This window comes from Cherax quadricarinatus, chromosome 87 (genome assembly GCF_038502225.1).
Source record: "Cherax quadricarinatus isolate ZL_2023a chromosome 87, ASM3850222v1, whole genome shotgun sequence".
In the NCBI taxonomy this organism is placed as follows: domain Eukaryota; kingdom Metazoa; phylum Arthropoda; class Malacostraca; order Decapoda; family Parastacidae; genus Cherax; species Cherax quadricarinatus.
Window position 1 is genome coordinate 4,232,510 of NC_091378.1, and position 22,415 is coordinate 4,254,924.

A 22,415-nucleotide genomic window follows, 5' to 3' on the forward strand; every position below is an offset into this window, starting at 1 on the left:
AGCAAAAGACTGGCAGGCGATACATCATACCCCCAGGGGCACCATTAATACACTAAGAGAAAACACAATAAGTGTCCTGGGTCCAAGACTGTTCAACAGCCTCCCACCAGCCATAAGGGGAATTACCAATAGACCCCTGGTTGTTTTCATAAGGGAGCTGGACAGATACCTAAAGTCAGTGCCGGATCAGCAGGACCGTGGTTCGTACGTTGGACTACGTGCGGCCAGCAGTAACAGCCTGGTTGATCAGACCCTGATCCACCAGGAGGCCTGGTCATGGACCAGGCCGCGGGGGCGTTGATCCCCGGAATACCCTCCGGGTAGGTATACCTTTGTGGAGTTAGGTTATATATCTTTAGATCGACTCTTTATTTCCTGATTCCGTCTCCAAGCGAATTTTGAGGCATGTAATATTTTTTTTGTTTTAAATCTTGATAAATGTGGAATTCCACGAGCCAGAAATTGGACAGAGTAACAGTAACGAATTAACGTGTATCTTACGTCTGGCAGCACAAGCTTACAGTAAAATTTCGATCTTGCATTTTCTCGCAAATAAGAAAGAAAATTGTAGGCTGGGTTGGACCTGCCTCGCATGGGCCAGTAGGCCTGCTGCAGTGTTCCTTCTTTCTTATGTTAAGCGCCGGACGAAAGCTGGATGAGACAAGATTCTCCACCCTTTGATATACCTTTGATGAGTTCCGAGCCGGAGCCCGGCCATGGGCCAGGCTCGTCTGGTGCTTGTCTGGTCAACCAGACTGTTGCTGTTGGTGGCCCACATCCCTGAATTAACAGGTGTCAGGACAATATCTGAACAGCTGTTCAGGGACTCAAGTTCCTTATGGAAGGTAATTTTAAGACATTGTTTTGTGTGTAAAGACTTTAAGGTCTAAGTCTGAGTTTTACGACGGTTTTTGTGGTTAAGAGGGAAGGGGAGGGTGATCCGTGGGGTGGGGGAGGGGTTATTGGGGTAAGGGATGTGGGGGTGAAGGATGTGGGGGTGATGGGTGTGGGGGTGAGGAGTGTGGGGGTGAGAGGTGGCAGAATTCACTGTTTATAAAAGTGAGATGGCAGTAGTGGCACTGTATTAAGGGAGTAACAGTAGTGGCACTGTATTAAGGGAGTAACAGTAGTGGCACTGTATTAAGGGAGTAACAGTAGTGGCACTGTATTAAGGGAGTAACAGTAGTGGCACTGTATTAAGGGAGTAACAGTAGTGGCACTGTATTAAGGGAGTAACAGTAGTGGCACTGTATTAAGGAAAGGGAAATGGCAGTAATAGCATTAATACTAATGAAGATAGGAGCTAAGGTGGTAATTGTTATTAGTAGTAATTAGAATAATGAGGTGAAGGGTGATAATACGAAGAGGTGTGACTGCTATGTTGGCTCTGCTGCTAAGAATAACAGAGCCAAGAGTAACTTGTAGAGTATTTTTATGTGCTCTAGGAGTGTGAGTGTGAGTGTGTGTGTGTGTGTGTGTGTGTGTGTGTGTGTGTGTGTGTGTGTGTGTGTGTGTGTGTGTGTGTGTCTTCACTAGTTACTTTGTCACACTTATTTACTTATTTCATTGTAGTTAATTTAAAGTTATTCAGATTGTTCCTTAGAGTGTGCATCTGAACATACCCACAATGATCTTTACTTGAGTATGCTCATATCTCTCCATATTTTCACTTTAAAAATCGTCCCTCCCTTACTGAAATTGAGCCGTCACAGTGGACACGTCACAGTGGACACGTCACAGTGGAGCCGTCACATCATCCAAAACGAAATCATTTATCATTCTTGGCTCTCAGATATTAGAGGTGTGTGCACGCGCACCTTCCACACTGAGATATCACGCACTCCATTGAACCATAAATAAATACCCATTGGAGGTCTTTCATGTGGGCTGCTCTCGACCCCCCTTGCCTGCCATCTAGCGGCGCTTAGTGTGGTCTCTCTGGGGACACGGGGGGGGGTACTTAACAATTTTTCCCGGTCCTAATTAGCTTTCCTGCCGTGATGCCGTCACTAGCACACCTCGGCGACAGCTTATGTAGAGGGAGGTCGCTGCTGAAGCTCTTGGAACCTCCGGCCTCCAGGGTTAGAATCTTCGGGAAGAAGGTTGACGTCGCTGATGAAGCTCTTGGAACCTGCGGTCTCTAAGCTCTAGAATCTACAATCTTCGAAAAGAAAATTAAGGTCGCTGCTGAAGCTCTTGGTACCTCTGGCTTCTAGGGTTAGAATCTCCTTCGGGAAGGAGGTTTGAGATCACTGCTGAAGCTCTTGGAACCTTCGGTCTCTAGACTCTAGGGTTAGAATCTCTTTCGGAAAGCAAGATCGATCGCCCTCTATTTTCCGGTCGGAATGGAGTCATCTTTACATCCCTTTCATCCGCGGGCTTGAATACCCCTGCATTTCCAGGGAATGATACGCGATTAGGTGAAATTAGCGCCCCCCTAGCGGGCCTGTCAGGGCCAGACGACTCCGCTGTGTAGAGGGAGGCAGGGAGGCAGCGTTTACCAGGGAGGGTGGAAGGAGGGAGGGAGGATAGGAAGGAAGGAGGGAGAGTATTAAGACACGCCACTAAAGGGGGAAAATGGAACGGCAGGGGAGAAGGGGGAAGTGTTTGCAATAAGGTAAGCAAGGGTGTACATGGAATACGAGGAAGAGGCAGAGAACTAGCTGATAGCAAGAAGTCCTGAGGCAGAACTAGCTGATAGCAAGAAGTCCTGAGGCAGAACTAGCTGATAGCAAGAAGTCCTGAGGCAGAACTAGCTGATAGCAAGAAGTCCTGAGGCAGAACTAGCTGATAGCAAGAAGTCCTGAGGCAGAACTAGCTGATAGCAAGAAGTCCTGAGGCAGAACTAGCTGATAGCAAGAAGTCCTGAGGCAGAACTAGCTGATAGCAAGAAGTCCTGAGGCAGAACTAGCTGATAGCAAGAAGTCCTGAGGCAGAACTAGCTGATAGCAAGAAGTCCTGAGGCAGAACTAGCTGATAGCAAGAAGTCCTGAGGCAGAACTAGCTGATAGCAAGAAGTCCTGAGGCAGAACTAGCTGATAGCAAGAAGTCCTGAGGCAGAACTAGCTGATAGCAAGAAGTCCTGAGGCAGAACTAGCTGATGGCAAGAAGTTCTGAGGCAGAACTAGCTGATGGCAAGAAGTCCTGAGGTAGAACTAGCTGATAGCAAGAAGTCCTGAGGTAGAACTAGCTGATAGCAAGAAGTCCTGAGGCAGAACTAGCTGATAGCAAGAAGCCCTGAGGCAGAACTAGCTGATAGCAAGAAGCCCTGAGGCAGAACTAGCTGATAGCAAGAAGCCCTGAGGCAGAACTAGCTGATAGCAAGAAATCCTGAGGCAGAACTAGCTGATAGCAAGAAGCCCTGAGGCAGAACTAGCTGATAGCAAGAAGTTCTGAGGTAGAACTAGCTGATGGCAAGAAGTCCTGAGGTAGAACTAGCTGATGGCAAGAAGCCCTGAGGTAGAACTAGCTGATAGCAAGAAGTCTTGAGGCAGAACTAGCTGATAGTAAGAAGCTCTGAGGCAGAACTAGCTGATAGTAAGAAGTCCTGAGGCAGAGAACTAGCTGATAGCAAGAAGCCCTGAGGCAGAGAACTAGCTGATAGCAAGAAGCCCTGAGGCAGAACTAGCTGATAGTAAGAAGCCCTGAGGCAGGACTAGCTGATAGCAAGAAGTCCTGAGGCAGAACTAGCTGATAGTAAGAAGCCCTGAGGCAGGACTAGCTGATAGTAAGAAGCCCTGAGGCAGGACTAGCTGATAGCAAGAAGTCCTGAGGCAGAACTAGCTGATAGCAAGAAGTCCTGAGGCAGAACTAGCTGATAGCAAGAAGCCCTGAGGCAGAACTAGCTGATAGCAAGAAGTCCTGACACAGAACTAGCTGATAGCAAGAAGTCCTGAGGCAGAACTAGCTGATAGCAAGAAGCCCTGAGGCAGAACTAGCTGATAGCAATAAGTCCTGACACAGAACTAGCTGATAGCAAGAAGTCCTGACACAGAACTAGCTGATAGCAAGAAGTCCTGAGGCAGAACTAGCTGATAGCAAGAAGCCCTGAGGCAGAACTAGCTGATAGCAATAAGTCCTGACACAGAACTAGCTGATAGCAATAAGTCCTGACACAGAACTAGCTGATAGCAATAAGTCCTGACACAGAACTAGCTGATAGCAATAAGTCCTGACACAGAACTAGCTGATAGCAATAAGTCCTGACACAGAACTAGCTGATAGCAATAAGCCCTGACACAGAACTAGCTGATAGCAATAAGTCCTGACACAGAACTAGCTGATAGCAATAAGTCCTGACACAGAACTAGCTGATAGCAATAAGTCCTGACACAGAACTAGCTGATAGCAATAAGTCCTGACACAGAACTAGCTGATAGCAAGATGTCCTGACACAGAACTAGCTGATAGCAAGAAGTCCTGAGGCAGAACTAGCTGATAGCAAGAAGCCCTGAGGCAGAACTAGCTGATAGCAATAAGTCCTGACACAGAACTAGCTGATAGCAATAAGTCCTGACACAGAACTAGCTGATAGCAATAAGTCCTGACACAGAACTAGCTGATAGCAATAAGTCCTGACACAGAACTAGCTGATAGCAATAAGTCCTGACACAGAACTAGCTGATAGCAATAAGTCCTGACACAGAACTAGCTGATAGCAATAAGTCCTGACACAGAACTAGCTGATAGCAATAAGTCCTGACACAGAACTAGCTGATAGCAATAAGTCCTGACACAGAACTAGCTGATAGCAATAAGTCCTGACACAGAACTAGCTGATAGCAAGATGTCCTGACACAGAACTAGCTGATAGCAATAAGTCCTGACACAGAACTAGCTGATAGCAAGATGTCCTGACACAGAACTAGCTGATAGCAATAAGTCCTGACACAGAACTAGCTGATAGCAAGATGTCCTGACACAGAACTAGCTGATAGCAATAAGTCCTGACACAGAACTAGCTGATAGCAAGATGTCCTGACACAGAACTAGCTGATAGCAAGATGTCCTGACACAGAACTAGCTGATAGCAAGAAGTCCTGACACAGAACTAGCTGATAGCAATAAGTCCTGACACAGAACTAGCTGATAGCAAGATGTCCTGACACAGAACTAGCTGATAGCAATAAGTCCTGACACAGAACTAGCTGATAGCAATAAGTCCTGACACAGAACTAGCTGATAGCAAGATGTCCTGACACAGAACTAGCTGATAGCAAGAAGTCCTGACACAGAACTAGCCTTAATATCAGCTGTTTGAACTTTTCTGTTATCAGTCTTTTTCATCTACTCTCTCCTTACATCCATGCACACAGATGTACTCCCATGCACACAGATGTACTCCCATGCACACAGATGCACTCCCATGCACACAGATGTACTCCCATGCACATAGATGTACTCCCATGCACATAGATGTACTCCCATGCACACAAATGTACTCCCATGCACACAGATGCACTCCCATGCACACAGATGTACTCCCATGCACATAGATGTACTCCCATGCACACAAATGTACTCCCATGCACACAGATGCACTCCCATGCACACATGTACTCCCATGCACACAGATGCACTCCCATGCACACATATGTACTCCCATGCACACAGATGCACTCCCATGCACACAGATGTACTCCCATGCACACAGATGTACTACCATCTGCGTTGTAGTACCAATTTTTCTTTTTCCCTCGTCAACTTGCAGGAGGAAAGTTATGTAAGTAAACATTACCTTGGAGCAAGAGTGCCATGAGGCCTTGCTGGGTCCCCCATCCTAGCAGGTGGGAGGGCTACCACCCAGCCTGTTCCCGTCAGGAACTGTGCAATGGATGCCACTGCCACCAGTGCCACCACTCATTCTCACCGCCAGGGTGCCATTTGCTCACACCACACTCACCCCTGACGCCTTGCTTGTGTCTGTGTGAGGGAGGCTAGGGGTCAGGGGGTGTGCTAGGCTCTTATGCCTCCTAGCTAGAGCAGGGGAGGCTGGAGGCCAGGGGTGTGTACTAGCATCGCACACTTCCTAGCGCTTGGTAGGTAATTATTACTCTCCCTGTTGTCAGGGTCACCTGTAGCCCCTTCCGGGGGTCAACGTCCCCGCGGCCCGGTCCCAGACCAGACCTCCTCGTTGCTGCCCCCCAAAAGAACCTTAAAGCCTGTAGATTACGGATCTTGATTCAAGGAATTAGAGCTACCCTCTTCTCTGGACCAGTCCTGAAAGCGTTGTGGTCCCCCCCCCTCCCAGACGTTGTGTGACCCCTACGAGTTTAGCGCTTCCCCGTGGATACAACACAGGCTTTATTGAGCTCGGTTTTTTTTACCATAATTATTGTTTCTACCTTGTTCTTTCCTACACCTTGGGGGAGGGAGGGTGAGAATGGGAGGTAAGGGAGGATGGGAATGGGAGGTGAGGGAGGATGGGAATGGGAGGTGAGGGAGGATGGGAATGGGAGGTGAGGAAGGATGGGAATGGGAGGTGAGGGAGGATGGGAATGGGAGGTGAGGGAGGATGGGAATGGGAGGTGAGGGAGGATGGGAATGGGAGGTGAGGGAGGATGGGAATGGGAGGTGAGGGAGGATGGGAATGGGAGGTGAGGGAGGATGGGAATGGGAGGTGAGGGAGGATGGGAATGGGAGGTGAGGGAGGATGGGAATGGGAGGTGAGGGAGGATGGGAATGGGAGGTGAGGGAGGATGGGAATGGGAGGTGAGGAAGGATGGGAATGGGAGGTGAGGGAGGATGGGAATGAGAGGCGAGGGAGGATGGGAATGGGAGGCGAGGAAGGATGGGAATGGGAGGCGAGGGAGGATGGGAATGGGAACACTGACCGATGGGAGGGATTTACAGATTTACTCTCAGAGATTTACTCTAATTTACACCTGCGTTGTGTTTGTGGACAGTCAGCTGTCCCTTTGTGTTTACACCGATCACACCTCAGCTATTGTAAACACCAGCCACACCTCATCTATTGTAAACACCAGCCACACCTCAGCTATTGTAAACACCAGCCACACCTCAATTATTGTAAACACCAGCCACACCTCAGCTATTGTAAACACCAGCCACACCTCAATTATTGTAAACACCAGCCACACCTCAGCTATTGTAAACACCAGGCACACCTCAGCTATTGTAAACACCAGCCACACCTCAGCTATTGTAAACACCAGCCACACCTCAGCTATTGTAAACACCAGCCACACCTCAACTATTGTAAACACCAGCCACACCTCAGCTATTGTAAACAGCCACACCTCAATTATTGTAAACACCAGCCACACCTCAGCTATTGTAAACACCAGCCACACCTCATCTATTGTAAACACCAGCCACACCTCAACTATTGTAAACAGCCACACTTCAGCTATTGTAAACAGCCACACCTCAATTGTAAACACCAGCCACACCTCAATTATTGTAAACACCAGCCACACCTCAGCTATTGTAAACACCAGCCACACCTCAGCTATTGTAAACACCAGCCACACCTCAGCTATTGTAAACACCAGCCACACCTCATCTATTGTAAACACCAGCCACACCTCAGCTATTGTAAACAGCCAGACCTCAATTATTGTAAACACCAGCCACACCTCAGCTATTGTAAACAGCCACACCTCAGCTATTGTAAACACCAGCCACACCTCAACTACTGTAAACACCAGCCACACCTCAACTATTGTAAACACCAGCCACACCTCATCTATTGTAAACACCAGCCACACCTCAGCTATTGTAAACACCAGCCACACCTCATCTATTGTAAACACCAGCCACACCTCAGCTATTGTAAACAGCCACACCTCAATTATTGTAAACACCAGCCACACCTCAGCTATTGTAAACAGCCACACCTCAGCTATTGTAAACACCAGCCACACCTCAACTACTGTAAACACCAGCCACACCTCAACTATTGTAAACACCAGCCACACCTCATCTATTGTAAACACCAGCCACACCTCAGCTATTGTAAACAGCCACACCTCAATTATTGTAAACACCAGCCACACCTCAGCTATTGTAAACAGCCACACCTCAGCTATTGTAAACACCAGCCACACCTCAACTACTGTGAACACCAGCCACACCTCAACTATTGTAAACACCAGCCACACCTCAATTATTGTAAACACCAGCCACACCTCAATTATTGTAAACACCAGCCACACCTCAGCTATTGTAAACAGCCACACCTCAGCTATTGTAAACACCAGCCACACCTCAACTACTGTAAACACCAGCCACACCTCAATTATTATAAACACCAGCCACACCTCAATTATTGTAAACACCAGCCACACCTCAGTTCTTGCTCTTGTAAACACTAACCATGGAGTCAGTGTCAACATCTCTCATTAACTGATTAGTTCAGTTTTGCTGTCAGAATCCCTGGTCTTCCTTCACGTCCTACAGTAGCTTATACATGACTTAGACTTGAAGGGTCAGTGTAAGAGGGAGTGTGTGGGAGGGGAGTGAGAGTGTATGATAAGGGAGTGTGTAAGAGAGTATATGAGACAGAGATATATGGGACAGGAGTGTTTAAGAGGGGGAGAGGAGACTATAAGTAAGCATTAGACCCGGAGGGTTCACACGCTGGCTTAGGGTTTAAGGAAGTCAACCAGGAAATTGTTGATTGTGTTTGTGGTCAAGTTGCAGAGTTGTGTGTTGTGTTGAAGATGCAGTCTTGTGTTGTGTTGAAGATGCAGTCTTGTGTTGTGTTGAAGATGCAGTCTTGTGTTGAAGATGCAGTCTTGTGTTGTGTTGAAGATGCAGTCTTGTGTTGTGTTGAAGATGCAGTCTTGTGTTGTGTTGAAGATGCAGTCTTGTGTTGTGTTGAAGATGCAGTCTTGTGTTGTGTTGAAGATGCAGTCTTGTGTTGTGTTGAAGCTAGTCTTGTGTTGTGTTGAAGATGCAGTCTTGTGTTGTGTTGAAGATGCAGTCTTGTGTTGTGTTGAAGATGCAGTCTTGTGTTGTGTTGAAGATGCAGTCTTGTGTTGTGTTGAAGATGCAGTCTTGTGTTGTGTTGAAGATGCAGTCTTGTGTTGTGTTGAAGATGCAGTCTTGTGTTGTGTTGAAGATGCAGTCTTGTGTTGTGTTGAAGATGCAGTCTTGTGTTGTGTTGAAGATGCAGTCTTGTGTTGTGTTGAAGCTAGTCTTGTGTTGTGTTGAAGATGCAGTCTTGTGTTGTGTTGAAGATGCAGTCTTGTGTTGTGTTGAAGATGCAGTCTTGTGTTGTGTTGAAGATGCAGTCTTGTGTTGTGTTGAAGATGCAGTCTTGTGTTGTGTTGAAGATGCAGTCTTGTGTTGTGTTGAAGATGCAGTCTTGTGTTGTGTTGAAGATGCAGTCTTGTCAGCGGGTAATTACACCTGTGGTTCATGCAGCCAGGAATTGGTATCACTGGTGCTTGTGTTAAGTACGTCTGTTGTGCTGCTGGGGCTTTGTTGGTAGCACTGCTGGGGCTTTGTTTGGGGCCTTTGTTGATGCCCTCCTGCTGCCTGTGTCATCAGGGGCCAACTCCTTGCATTGGGGTACCACAGCCTGTGTTCGGGGTCCCATTGCCTGTGTTGGGGGTCCTGTTGCCTGTGTTGGGGTCCCATTGCCTTTGTTGAAGATCCCATTGGTTGTGTTGGGGTCCCATTGCCTTTGCTGGGGATCCCATTGGTTGTGTTGGAGAGAGAAGTTTGTGAGAACGTTTCGTTCCAACTTGAACCATTTACACACTGCGTGTGTTGGGATCCCACTGCTTCTGTTGGGACTTCTCCTAGTGGGAACTTCTCCCAGTGAGAGCTTCTAGTGGGAACTTCTCCCAGTGAGAGCTTCTAGTGGGAACTTCTCCCAGTGAGAGCTTCTCTTAGTGGGAACTTCTCCTAGTGGGAACTTATCCCAGTGAGAGCTTCTCCTAGTGGGAACTTCTCCCAGTGAGAGCTTCTAGTGGGAACTTCTCCCAGTGAGAGCTTCTCTTAGTGGGAACTTCTCCTAGTGGGAACTTCTCCCAGTGAGAGCTTCTAGTGGGAACTTCTCCTAGTGGGAACTTCTCCTAGTGGATACTGCTCCCTTGCAAGATATCTCAATATTCTCTCTCCCTGCTCTGCTATTCATAGTGGATGATGGAGTCAGCCAACTTTTCTTGTAACAAATTAATGAGTGAATCATTCAGAGGCCAACTTTCTCTCCCTCTCCCCTGCTCCACACACATGTAATACCCCCCATTGTGGGTGTCCTCGGGGCCCAGTTGATGCTGTCAAAAACACGGGGTGGCGACACGCGCGGTGTACGTGGTGGGCCGCGTGCAGGAGTAGGGGCGGCACCACCAGCGTCCTGCCATCGGTTTGTTTACGTTGGCTCTTAGTGGTGTTAAGTGATGAGGTTTACTGTAGTCTGGGGTAGTCCTGGTTACCACCACCAAGACTCCAATACCACACACACACACACACACACACACACACTACCATGACCACACAGCCTCTTACCACCATCACCACAGACGCTACCACAAAATTTTAGCAGACCGTCATACTGAGTTGAAAGGCGATCAAAATAAAACAATTAAGAACATTGCAATCGATGTGCAGCAAACGTTAAATCTAGCCACTAAGACCCGCATCAGGAAACACTTGTCCTATTTCCTGACGAACCTTACCTAACCTAGCCTTTAGACGCTTCCACACAGAAGACCTATACAGACCGGCAGGGTTTGCAGGAAGGTGCTGAAGAGACTAGAAGACAAAGGAATTGTTGAAGACATATAATCCTATGCATCAGTTTGCGGTGAAAAGATGTCACTTATAGAAAACCAGAAACGGCAGCAAGACGTCTTGACAGGCTGGTAAAAGTGGTCAGGAAGATGGCCACACACTGTTCAGTCTTGACACGTGGAAAGTAATGAGAATTTGACAGGGAGTGAGAACACAAGACATGGGATACGTGTGAGTAGTGAGATGGCAGACAATGTGCAAATAAAAAGGATCCGGGTGTAAACATTACACCAAGCATATCGTATATATATATTGGTAGAATTACCCACAATATGTAAAGTATAACGAGACAAGTACAACTAATGTGACATTTTTATTGTGGCAACGTTTCGCTCTCCAGGAGCTTTGTCAAGCCGTTATAAACAGTACATGGACACAGAGGGTATATGTAGGCTTATAGTGAGGTGTAGTACTAGTGGTAGTAGTAATAGTAGTACTAGTGGTAGTAGTAATAGTAGTAGTAGTGGTAGTAGTAATACAATATAAGTTGTAGTAATACAATATTGTATTAGTACTACTTATATCACTACAACTACTACTACTACTATTACTACTACTACTACTATTACTACTACTACTACTATTGCTACTACTACTTATATATATATATATATATATATATATATATATATATATATATATATACTCTGTGTCCATGTACTGTTTGTAACATAAGAACATAAGAAAGCAGGAACACTGCAGCAGGCCTGTTGGTCCAACAATGCTCCTGGAGAGCGAAACGTTGCCACAATAAAAATGTCACATTAGTTGTATTTGTGTCCTTTTACTTTACCAAGCATATCACCAGAAACACACACAAACCATGCACTGTAAGCAGTATACTCACATTAACTAAGCTAAGAGCAGCTTTCAGGAACCGTAACAAAGAACGCATCACCAAGTCTTCCCTCACCTGATCAAGCATTTACAGAAACTTGAGAATATAGCGGCCAGGGAGAGGTTTGTGATGCGAGGAGCGAGTCAGGGGACACAGTGGTAGCGACAGACCTAGATGAGCTTCAGGGATGTTAGGAAATGCTTATTCAGCCACAGGGTGTGAAATAAAGAGTGCTGGATGAAGAGGTCCGCACCATGCACGGTTTCAGGAGTAGGTATGATCTGGTGCTGGAGGTCAGGAACCAGTCAGATTGGTCGGGAATAGTCAAGGGGCGGGCCAGAAGCGATGACTTAACCTGTGCAAACGAAAATAGGTGAATACACAGCCTCCACCATAGCCTCCACTATCACCACTACTACCATGCTCCACCGCTATTACCATGCTCCACTACCATGCTCTACTACTATGCTCCACCACTACCATGCTCCACTACTACTACCATGCTACACTAGCATGCCCCACTACTACTATGCTCCACCACTACTATGCTCCACTACTATGCTCCACTAGATGCCCCACTACTACTATGCTCCACCACTACCATGCTCCACTACTACCATGCTACACTAGCATGCCCCACTACTACTATGCTCCACCACTACTATGCTCCACTACTATGCTCCACTAGATGCCCCACTACTACTATGCTCCACCACTACCATGCTCCACTACTACTACCATGCTACACTAGCATGCCCCACTACTACTATGCTCCACCACTACCATGCTCCACTACTATGCTCCACTAGATGCCCCACTACTACTATGCTCCACCACTACCATGCTCCACTACTACTACCATGCTACACTAGCATGCCCCACTACTACTATGCTCCACCACTACCATGCTCCACTACTATGCTCCACTAGATGCCCCACTACTACTATGCTCCACCACTACCATGCTCCACTACTACTACCATGCTACACTAGCATGCCCCACTACTACTATGCTCCACCACTACCATGCTCCACTACTATGCTCCACTAGCATGCTCCACTACTACTACCATGTTCATTTACAGAGTTGTACAGTGTCTCAGGCGTGAGCCCCTTCCCCCCCCTACTAGCTTAGCCTTGCCCCTGCACCCCCCTAGGCCAGTGGCACCCAAGGGTGGTGTCAGGGCCAGGCGGCGCCCTGGGCCCTACCTTCGTCAGGTGGTGGGTATCGATCTGGGTCCTTAGGTAGCGGTGGGCGTGGGAAGTAACCACGGGGCTGCTGCCCACAGCTACTCACGTCAAAGGGGGGCGGCGCTCCCTCCCCTCCTGTGTATGTTTGATACTTGATGTGTTTATGTACGTATTTAGCGTACTCGCCTAGTTGTGTTTGCAGGGGTCGATTCGTAGCTCCAGACGTTAAATTATTACGTGTGTACTTAACTAGTTATGCTTGTAGGGGTCGAATCATAGCTCCCGGCACCGTCCGAGCTTCACAAGTGTTGTCTTACGATTTTAATAATAATAATAATATTTATTTCTACAAGTACATGATACAACTTATACAGACCATAGAAAGCCGCTTGTTATGCTGAACATTTCCCGCAAATTAGGTTAATTTTATCGCCAGGATGCGACCCACACCAGTCGACTACCACCCAGGTACCAGTTTTACTGATAGGTGAATGTGGACAGCAGGTGTCTTAAGGAAACACGTCGTAATGTTCCTACCCGTACCGGGGATCGAACCACGGGCCTCAGTGTGTGAGCTGAGTGCGCTAGCATATGTTTAATGCTCGTTTGGTGGGAGTTTACTCACATAGTGTGTTGGTATGGGTTGAATTCCTGGTTCCGATTTGTCGATTCCCAACTTCCAGGGGTAGTTATACCTTTGTTATTGTGTTTACCACAGCTGAGTGTCGTTACTGTGTTTGGTTGCTGGTGCTGATCGTTATCTTGGTTGACTCATTAATAAAATACCCTAACATATAACAACAGCAATAGCCTGGTTGACCAGGCAAGCACCAGACGAGCCTGGCCTGTGGCCGGGCTCCGGGAATAGTAAATCTATCAAGAACTCATCAGAGGTATAGGAAATATAGATACCAGACAAGATGTAATTCTTTTAAAAGTTTTGAGTCCTAGTTTCTAGGCCTATGTATATAAATATGCCCTTGTACTACCTTCCAGAAGATATATATGGAGTACACAATAAACTAGCCGCTTCGGCGGTGAAATCTAATGCAAGTCTGGAGTATTTTGTGTTGTGGAGATGTATGTCCTCTTAGTGTTCGTCTTTTAGCATCCCGAGGTCTGTTTTGTCAAGACTTTAGTGTTATCTCATAGTTTATGTGACAGTAACACTCTCCCCTCCCTCCATACCGACCACCACCATCACCAACCAGCCCACTACTGCTCCTACTATTACTATTACTACTACTGCTACTAGTACTACTACTACTACTGCTACTACTAGTACTACTTGTAGTACTACTGCTGCTGCTACTACTACTAGTACTACTACTACTAGTACTACTGCTATTACTACTACTGCTACTACTACTAGTTGAACCACCGACCATTTCGAGCCTCTGCTATCAACAATAATAAGTACTAGACTAACCATTATCACCACTACCCTCAACAACACAGCTGTACCTCTTCATTCTCCTCTTCTCTCTCTTTCTCGTCCTCATCTTCCTCTTCCCTATTTTTCTCCTCCGTCGCACAGTTTTCTTGCCACTTCCTGTCCACTTTTAGTGATGGGGTACCCCTTCACCTCCCCTATCACTTCCCATTTCTTCTCCTCGCTTCTTTGAGTGTCTTCCCTTCTTCTACCTCTCTCCTCTCCGCCTCTTCTCCCTCATTTTTGCACTATCAGTCCTGCATGCACGTATCCCCCCCACATCCCTGCATCTTCCCTAACCCTTCATCTACACTTCCCTTCCTCGCCATCACCCCCCTGCCTTCCCCAGGGTCGCAGCTGAAGGTAGCAACCAGGGGGTGATGGTATCAGGGTGGTGGCAAGTTGGCCCTGGGTCGGGCCACAACACTCCCGACCCTGGAAAGCAACACATGAGAGGACCCCAGGAAGAGCCGTCCGACCATTCTGGCAGCACAATTGGATCCCACAACTTTGCGCCAGATAGCATCGAACCCTTTAAAATCAGGAACCAATCCGAACAATGGCCGATTAGAACTTTTGGTCTGATACTCATAATAGACGATTTAACCCCCTCCCCTCCCCCCTTCCATGTTTTGGCAGAGGATCTAGTTTTTGTCTGTTGCTGCCAGTGATATTTCTCGCAGCTTAGATGATCCTTGTTGACGTTCTCAGGATTAGCAGAATGCTGCAAATTAAGCCTTACGTATATTGCAACTATCTTCCATCAGGGCAACACTGCTTTAGTAAGCTCAGTAGAAGAAAATTTAAAAGGGGTTGCCAACTGGGTCAGTTGATGGGGGAGGGGAAGGGATGGAAGGTAGGAAAGTGGTGATAGGGAGTAGGGGTGGTGGTATGGGGGGGGAGGTTTTTGTGGTCAGTGCAGTGGACCAGAGGGTAATCGGTAACCAACCTGATGTTCAGATACAGGCCAGGATGGTGGTAGTTGTTGTTGTGGTGGTAGTTGTTGTGGTGGTGGTGGTGTTAGGGGGATGTAGTCACTCCCACCTCCCTCTCCTAAGCTATAGAAAGGGTGATACACTCCTAATTATATATATATATATATATATATATATATATATATATATATATATATATATATATATATATATATATATATATATATATATATATATACATAAATACATACTTCCTATATCTGTGTGAATATTAATTATGATGCCAATATTTATGTTGATGTGTTAAGTTTGATGTTTAGTGTGAGTGTTAATGCTAATGTTTGTGTTTGTTTGTTACAGGTAAGTGCGCTAACCAAGGCTTACCTCCATCACTTAGAGAAGGTAGGCGAGATGTCCTTCTTTGTCTGTCTTTGTTAACCTCTTCTGTCATCCTGTCTCTCATGCCTGTCTGTGTTCCTTCTATCAAATCTTATACCATCCTGTGGCCTGATTTTGTGTCTATCAGCCATCCTGTCTATCAGGCATCCTGTGTGCCTTGTATGTGTTATGTCTGTCTGTCAAACCTACCATCTTGTCTATCAGCCATCCTGTGTGTCCTGCATGTGTTATGTTTGTATGTCACACCTCATTCTTATCTGTCTGTGTAAACCCTTCCTGGTTATCATTGTTCAACCATCCTGGTTTGTTTTTATTTGTATTTCTGTTTATATACACCAGTATATGCTGTTGTATATAAACAGAAATACATTGTATGTGTATACATGTATGTTTGTATATTCATTCCCGTATTATATATATTTAGGTGTATATTGGTGTCGGATTGATAGTGTTGAGAATATGGCTGCCTGTCGATAATTACGAGGGTCACCGCCCCCCTTGGCTCGATTTCAGACCAGGAATGGATGAGGAAAATCAGTCGACTGATCAGTCAAGAAAGTCAGAGTGACTTGTTTGTGTGGAGACGCTTCAGATCTTTCTCCACATTGTCCCTAATATGCACACAGCAATCACTCCATACGAAAGCAAAAGACTTGGCAAGCGATGCAACATACCCCCAGTGAAAAGTAGGTGCGTCACTGGTACACTAAGAGAAAACACAATAAGTGTCCGGGGCCCAAGACTGTTCAACAGCCTCCCACCAGCAATAAGGGGCATTACTGGAAGACCCCTGGTTGTCTTCAAGAGGGAGCTGGGCTGTGGTTCGTACGTTGGATTACGTGCGGCCAGCAGTAACAACCTCGTTGATCAGGCCCTGATCCACCGGGAGGCCTGGTCGTGGACCGGGCCGCGGGGACGTTGATCTCGGAATGCCCTCCAGGTACATGATGCGATATACGGCACTTGACTCAACACCTAGATACCTATCTCTCATCCCACAGCAGGATTCGAACCTGCACACAAACACCTAGATACCTATTTCTCATCCCACAGCAGGTTTCGAACCTGCACACTCTGTATTGATGTGTGTGTGTGTGTGCTGGTTCGAATCCAAAACGTCTAGGTATGTATTAACTTTTAGGTGAAGAGGGGCAGCAGGTGTAGACTTGCCTGTGGATTAAACCCAGGTTCTTGATATTGTGAACCGAACTAGTGAGGCGTGTGCCTACCCGTAATATTTAACCTAACTGGAATCACCATTCCAGCTTATTGTGTAATATATCTTTCTCTAACATTATCTCTCAGGCCACAGCAGGGTTCGAACCTGCAAACTCGGGGTCAGCCAGATTGTGTGCTCTGTGTACTCTGATGGCGAGTTTGCAGGTTCGAATCCTGCTGTGGACTGAAAGATAATGTTTGTAAATAATTTCGTGTATGTGTGTGTGTGTGTGTGTGTGTGTGTGTGTGCACTGTATATACCTTTGAAGAGTTCCGAGAGTTTCTCTACTCTGAGCCCGGCCATGGGCCAGGCTCGTCTGGTGCTACATGTATATATTAAACTTGTGTTAATTCCCTTCTTACATGTCTCTCTTTCTTCCTTCTTGTCTTCATTCCCTTTCTTGGTTCCTTGCGTGTTAGGCCCTGTGCTTCTCGTCTTCTCACACTCCCTCACCTCTCACCACTGACCACGTATTAAAAATCTATATGTTCTGGACCTCTGAGGTCCCGTGGGTGGCATCTCCTGGGCCAACATAGTGCCACACCACCCCCTTCGTTTTCTGGTGGCCCTTGCAGTCGCGACTACCATGCAGGGAGAGCTGCAGGTCGCCCTTGTGTTCGCTGGTGGGCGTGCGGGCGTGCAGGCGGTGGACGGATCGTGTCCAAGAAGTGTACAACATGACTCGGGGGAGGCTGGCCCGGGGTCGTACACATGTCTCCTGCTATTCACGATGGGGTGTTGGCAGTGGTGATTGAAGTGGGATGTGTTTTTATGGTGTGTGTGTGCTTGTGTGTGTGTGTGTGTGTGTGTGTGTGTGTGTGTGTGCGTGTGTGCTTGTGTGTATGCTTGTGTGTGTGTGTGTATTCAGTGTGGGTGTTCAGTGTGTGTGTGTCTTCTGAGTGTATATGTATTCACCAATTGTGGCTGCAGGGGTCGAGTCTCAGCTCCTGGCCCCACCTCTTCACTAGGTCCATTCTCTTCCTACTCCATGAGCGTTATCATACCTCTTCTTAAAGCTATGTATGTTTCCAGCTATTCCACTGCCTGACAACTCCTAACATCCCTGTGACTTATCTGAGTCTTCAACTTCCAATTGTGACCCCTTGTTGCTGTGTCACATCTCTGGAATATACTGTCTCTGTCCACCTTGTCGATTCCGCTCAGTATTTTATATGTCGTTATCTTGTCCACCCCAATTCCTCCTGTCCTTCAGTGTCGTCAGGCCGGTTTCCCTTAACCTCTCGTAGGACATACCCCTCAGCTCCGGGACTAGTTTTGTTGCAAGCCTTTGCACTCTCTCTAATTTCTTAACGTGTGTGTGTGTGTGTGTGTGTGTGTGTGTGTGTGTGTGTGTGTGTGTGTGTGTGTGTGTGTGTGTGTACTCCCCTATTTGTGGTTACAGGGGTCGAGTTACAACTGAGGGACTGATTACCGCATACTCTTAATCTTCAACCATTCTCATCTGTATTGGACTGAGGAAGCCACTGGTGGGCGAAACGTTTCCACAGTAAAGATACCCAAGTGTTAAACAAATATCTTAATTTATCATTGTTAGGATTGTCTGGAGAAGACAACTTTTGTTATACTGTGTTGGAATCTCTAGGGGTGGGGGAGAATAGTTGTGGTGGGGAGAATATTGGCAGGTCCCAGGAGGGGTGTGTGGCACCTCCCCCTCCCTCAGGCACCACACTTGGCATGCTGGTCACTACAACACTAATCTCTGGTAATGTTCCCCAATAACCACTCCTATAAATTTAATTTAGGCTGATGGACAGGCCTAGTTCCCCCCCCTCCGTGAAGGGGTGGTGGGAGGGGCGGTTTATAGTCTGGGGGAGGCGGGGTAGTGAGGTGACATGAGTCAGGGGGAGGTGGGGTAGTGAGGTGACATGAGTCAGGGGGAGGTGGGGTAGTGAGGTGACATGAGTCAGGGGGAAGTGAGGTAGTGAGGTGACTTTAGTCAGGGGGAGGTGGGGTAGTGAGGTGACATGAGTCAGGGGAGGTGAGGTAGTGAGGTGACTTTAGTCAGGGGGAGGTGGGGCAGTGAGGTGACATGAGTCAGGGGGAGGTGGGGTAGTGAGGTGACATGAGTCAGGGGGAGGTGGGGTAGTGAGGTGACTTTAGTCAGGGGGAGGTGGGGTAGTGAGGTGACATGAGTCAAGGGGAAGTGAGGTAGTGAGGTGACTTTAGTCAGGGGGAGGTGGGGTAGTGAGGTGACATGAGCCAGGGGGAGGTGAGGTAGTGAGGTGACTTTAGTCAGGGGGAGGTGGGGTAGTGAGGTGACATAAGTCAGGGGGAGGTGGGGTAGTGAGGTGACTTCAGTCAAGGGAGGTAGGGGTAGATATTAACCCCTCCCTCTCCCACATCCTCCTCCCTCTCCCACATCCTCCTCCCTCTCCCACATCCTCCTCCCTCTCCCATATCCCCCTCCCTCTCCCACTTCCCCCTCCCTCTTCCACTTCCCCCTCCCTCTCCCACATCCCCCTCCCTCTCCCACATCCCCCTCCCTCCCACATCCTCCTCCCTCTCCCACATCCCTCTCCCACTCCCACATTCCCCTCCCTCTCCCACATCCCCCTCCCTCTCCCACTTCCCCCTCCCTCTCCCACATCCCCTCCCTCTCCCACATCCCCCTCCCTCCCACATCCCCCTCCCTCTCCCACATCCCCCTCCCTCTCCCACATCCCTCTCCCACATTCCCCTCCCTCTCCCACATCCCCCTCCCTCTCCCACATCCTCCTTCCTCTCCCACATCTTCCTCCCTCTCCCACATCTTCCTCCCTCTCCCACATCCCCCTCCCTCTCCCACATCCTCCTCCCTCTCCCACATCCTCCTCCCTCTCCCACATCCCCCTCCCTCTCCCACATCCCCCTCCCTCTCCCACTTCCCCCTCCCTCTCCCACATCCCCCTCCCTCTCCCACACCCCCCTCCCTCTCCCACATCCCCCTCCCTCTTCTACATCCCCCTCCCTCTCCCACATCCCCCTCCCTCTCCCACATCCCCCTCCCTCTCCCACACCCCCCTCCCTCTCCCACATCCCCCTCCCTCTTCCACATCCCCCTCCCTCTCCCACATCCCCCTCTTCTACATCCCCCTCCCTCTCCCACATCCCCCTCCCTCCCACATCCCCCTCCCTCCCACATCCCCCTCCCTCTCCCACATCCCCCTCCCTCTCCCACATCCCCCTCCCTCTCCCACTTCCCCCTCCCTCTCCCACATCCCCCTCCCTCTCCCACATCCCCCTCCCTCTCCCACATCCCCCTCCCTCTCCCACATCCCCCTCCCTCTCCCACATCCCCCTCCCTCTCCCACATCCCCCACCCTCTCCCACATCCCCCTCCCTCTCCCACATCCCCCTCCCTCTCCCACATCCCCCTCCCTCTCCCACTTCCCCCTCCCTCTCCCACATCCCCCTCCCTCTCCCCCTCTTCTACATCCCCCTCCCTCTCCCACATCCCCCTCCCATCCCCCTCCCTCTCCCACATCCCCCTCCCTCCCACATCCCCCTCCCTCTCCACATCCCCCTCCCTCTCCCACATCCCCCTCCCTCCCCACATCCCCCTCCCTCTCCCACATCCCCCTCCCTCTCCCACATCCCCCTCCCTCTCCACATCCCCCTCCCTCTCCCACATCCCCCTCCCTCTCCCACATCCCCCTCCCTCTCCCACATCCCCCTCCCTCTCCCACATCCCCCTCCCTCTCCCACATCCCCCTCCCTCTTCTCACCTCCCCCTCCCTCTCCCACATCCCCCTCCCTCTCCCACATCCCCCTCCCTCTCCCACATCCCCCTCCCTCTCCCACATCCCCCTCCCTCTCCCACATCCCCCTCCCTCTTCCCCCTCCCTCTCCCACATCCCCCTCCCTCACCCACATCCCCCTCCCTCTCCCACATCCCCCGCCCTCTCCCCCCTCCCTCTCCCACATCCCCCTCCCTCTCCCACATCCCCCTCCCTCTTCCACATCCCCCTCCCTCTCCCCCTCCCTCTTCCACATCCCCCTCCCTCTCCCACATCCCCCTCCCTCTCCCACATCCCCCTCCCTCTCCCACATCCCCCTCCCTCTCCCACATCCCCCTCCCTCTCCCACATCCCCCTCCCTCTCCCACATCCTCCTCCCTCTCCCACATCCCCCTCCCTCTCCCACATCCCCCACCCTCTCCCCCTCCCTCTCCCACATCCCCCTCCCTCTCCCACATCCCCCTCCCTCTCCCACATCCCCCTCCCCACATCCCCCTCCCTCTCCCACATCCCCCTCCCTCTCCACACATCCCCCTCCCTCTCCCACATCCCCCTCCCTCTCCACATCCCCCTCCCTCTCCCACATCCCCCTCCCTCTCCCACACCCCCCTCCCTCTTCCACATCCCCCTCCCTCTCCCACATCCCCCTCCCTCTCCCACATCCCCCTCCCTCTCCCACATCCCCCTCCCTCTTCCACATCCCCCTCCCTCTCCCACATCCCCCTCCCTCTTCCACATCCACATCCCCCTCCCTCTCCCACATCCCCCTCCCTCTCCCACATCCCCCTCCCTCTCCCACATCCCCCTCCCTCTCCCACATCCCCCTCCCTCTCCCACATCCCCCTCCCTCTCCCACATCCCCCTCCCTCTCCCACATCCCCCTCCCTCTCCCACATCCCCCTCCCTCCCTCTCCCTCTCCCACATCCCCCTCCCTCTCCCACATCCCCCTCCCTCTCCCACATCACCCACATCTCCCACATCTCCCACATCCCCCTCCCTCTCCCACATCCCCTCCCTCCCTCTCCCTCTCCCACATCCCCCTCCCTCTCCCACATCCCCCTCCCTCTCCCACATCCCTCTCTCCCTCTCCCCACATCCCCCTCCCTCTCCCACATCCCCCTCCCTCTCCCACATCCCCCTCCCTCTCCCACATCCCCCTCCCTCTCCCACATCCCCCTCCCTCTCCCACATCCCCCTCCCTCTCCCACATCCCCCTCCCTCTCCCACATCCCCCTCCCTCTCCCACATCCCCCTCCCTCTCCCTCTCCCACATCCCCCTCCCTCTCCCACATCCCCCTCCCTCTCCCACATCCCCCTCCCTCTCCCACATCCCCCTCCCTCTCCCACATCCCCCTCCCTCTCCCACATCCCCCTCCCTCTCCCACATCCCCCTCCCTCTCCCACATCCCCCTCCCTCTCCCACATCCCCCTCCCTCTCCCACATCCCCCTCCCTCTCCCACATCCCCCTCCCTCTCCCACATCCCCCTCCCTCTCCCACATCCCCCTCCCTCTCCCACATCCCCCTCCCTCTCCCACATCCCCCTCCCTCTCCCACATCCCCCTCCCTCTCCCACATCCCCCTCCCTCTCCCACATCCCCCTCCCTCTCCCACATCCCCCTCCCTCTCCCACATCCCCCTCCCTCTCCCACATCCCCCTCCCTCTCCCACATCCCCCTCCCTCTCCCACATCCACCTCCCACTCCCACAACCCCCTCCCTCTCCCACATCCCCCTCCCTCTCCCACATCCCCCTCCCTCTCCCACATCCCCCTCCCTCTCCCACATCCCCCTCCCTCTCCCACATCCCCCTCCCTCTCCCACATCCCCCTCCCTCTCCCACATCCCCCTCCCTCTCCCACATCCCCCTCTCCCTCTCCCACATCCCCCTCCCTCTCCCA

At 50.2% G+C, this 22,415-nt stretch overlaps 1 protein-coding gene across 29 annotated transcripts in view; it reads left to right on the plus strand.

Annotated features, from left to right (window-relative positions):
* Window positions 1-22,415, plus strand: part of hth (Meis homeobox homothorax) — a 1,177,701-nt gene that overhangs the window by 386,281 nt on the left and 769,005 nt on the right. The window contains exon 8 of one of the 29 annotated variants that reach the window (XM_053798542.2): window positions 15,521-15,562. The exons of the other annotated variants lie outside the window; for them this stretch is intronic. Coding sequence (XP_053654517.1) covers window positions 15,521-15,562 — 42 coding nt within the window. The remainder of the gene's footprint in view (window positions 1-15,520; window positions 15,563-22,415) is intronic. 29 annotated transcript variants of the gene reach the window in all.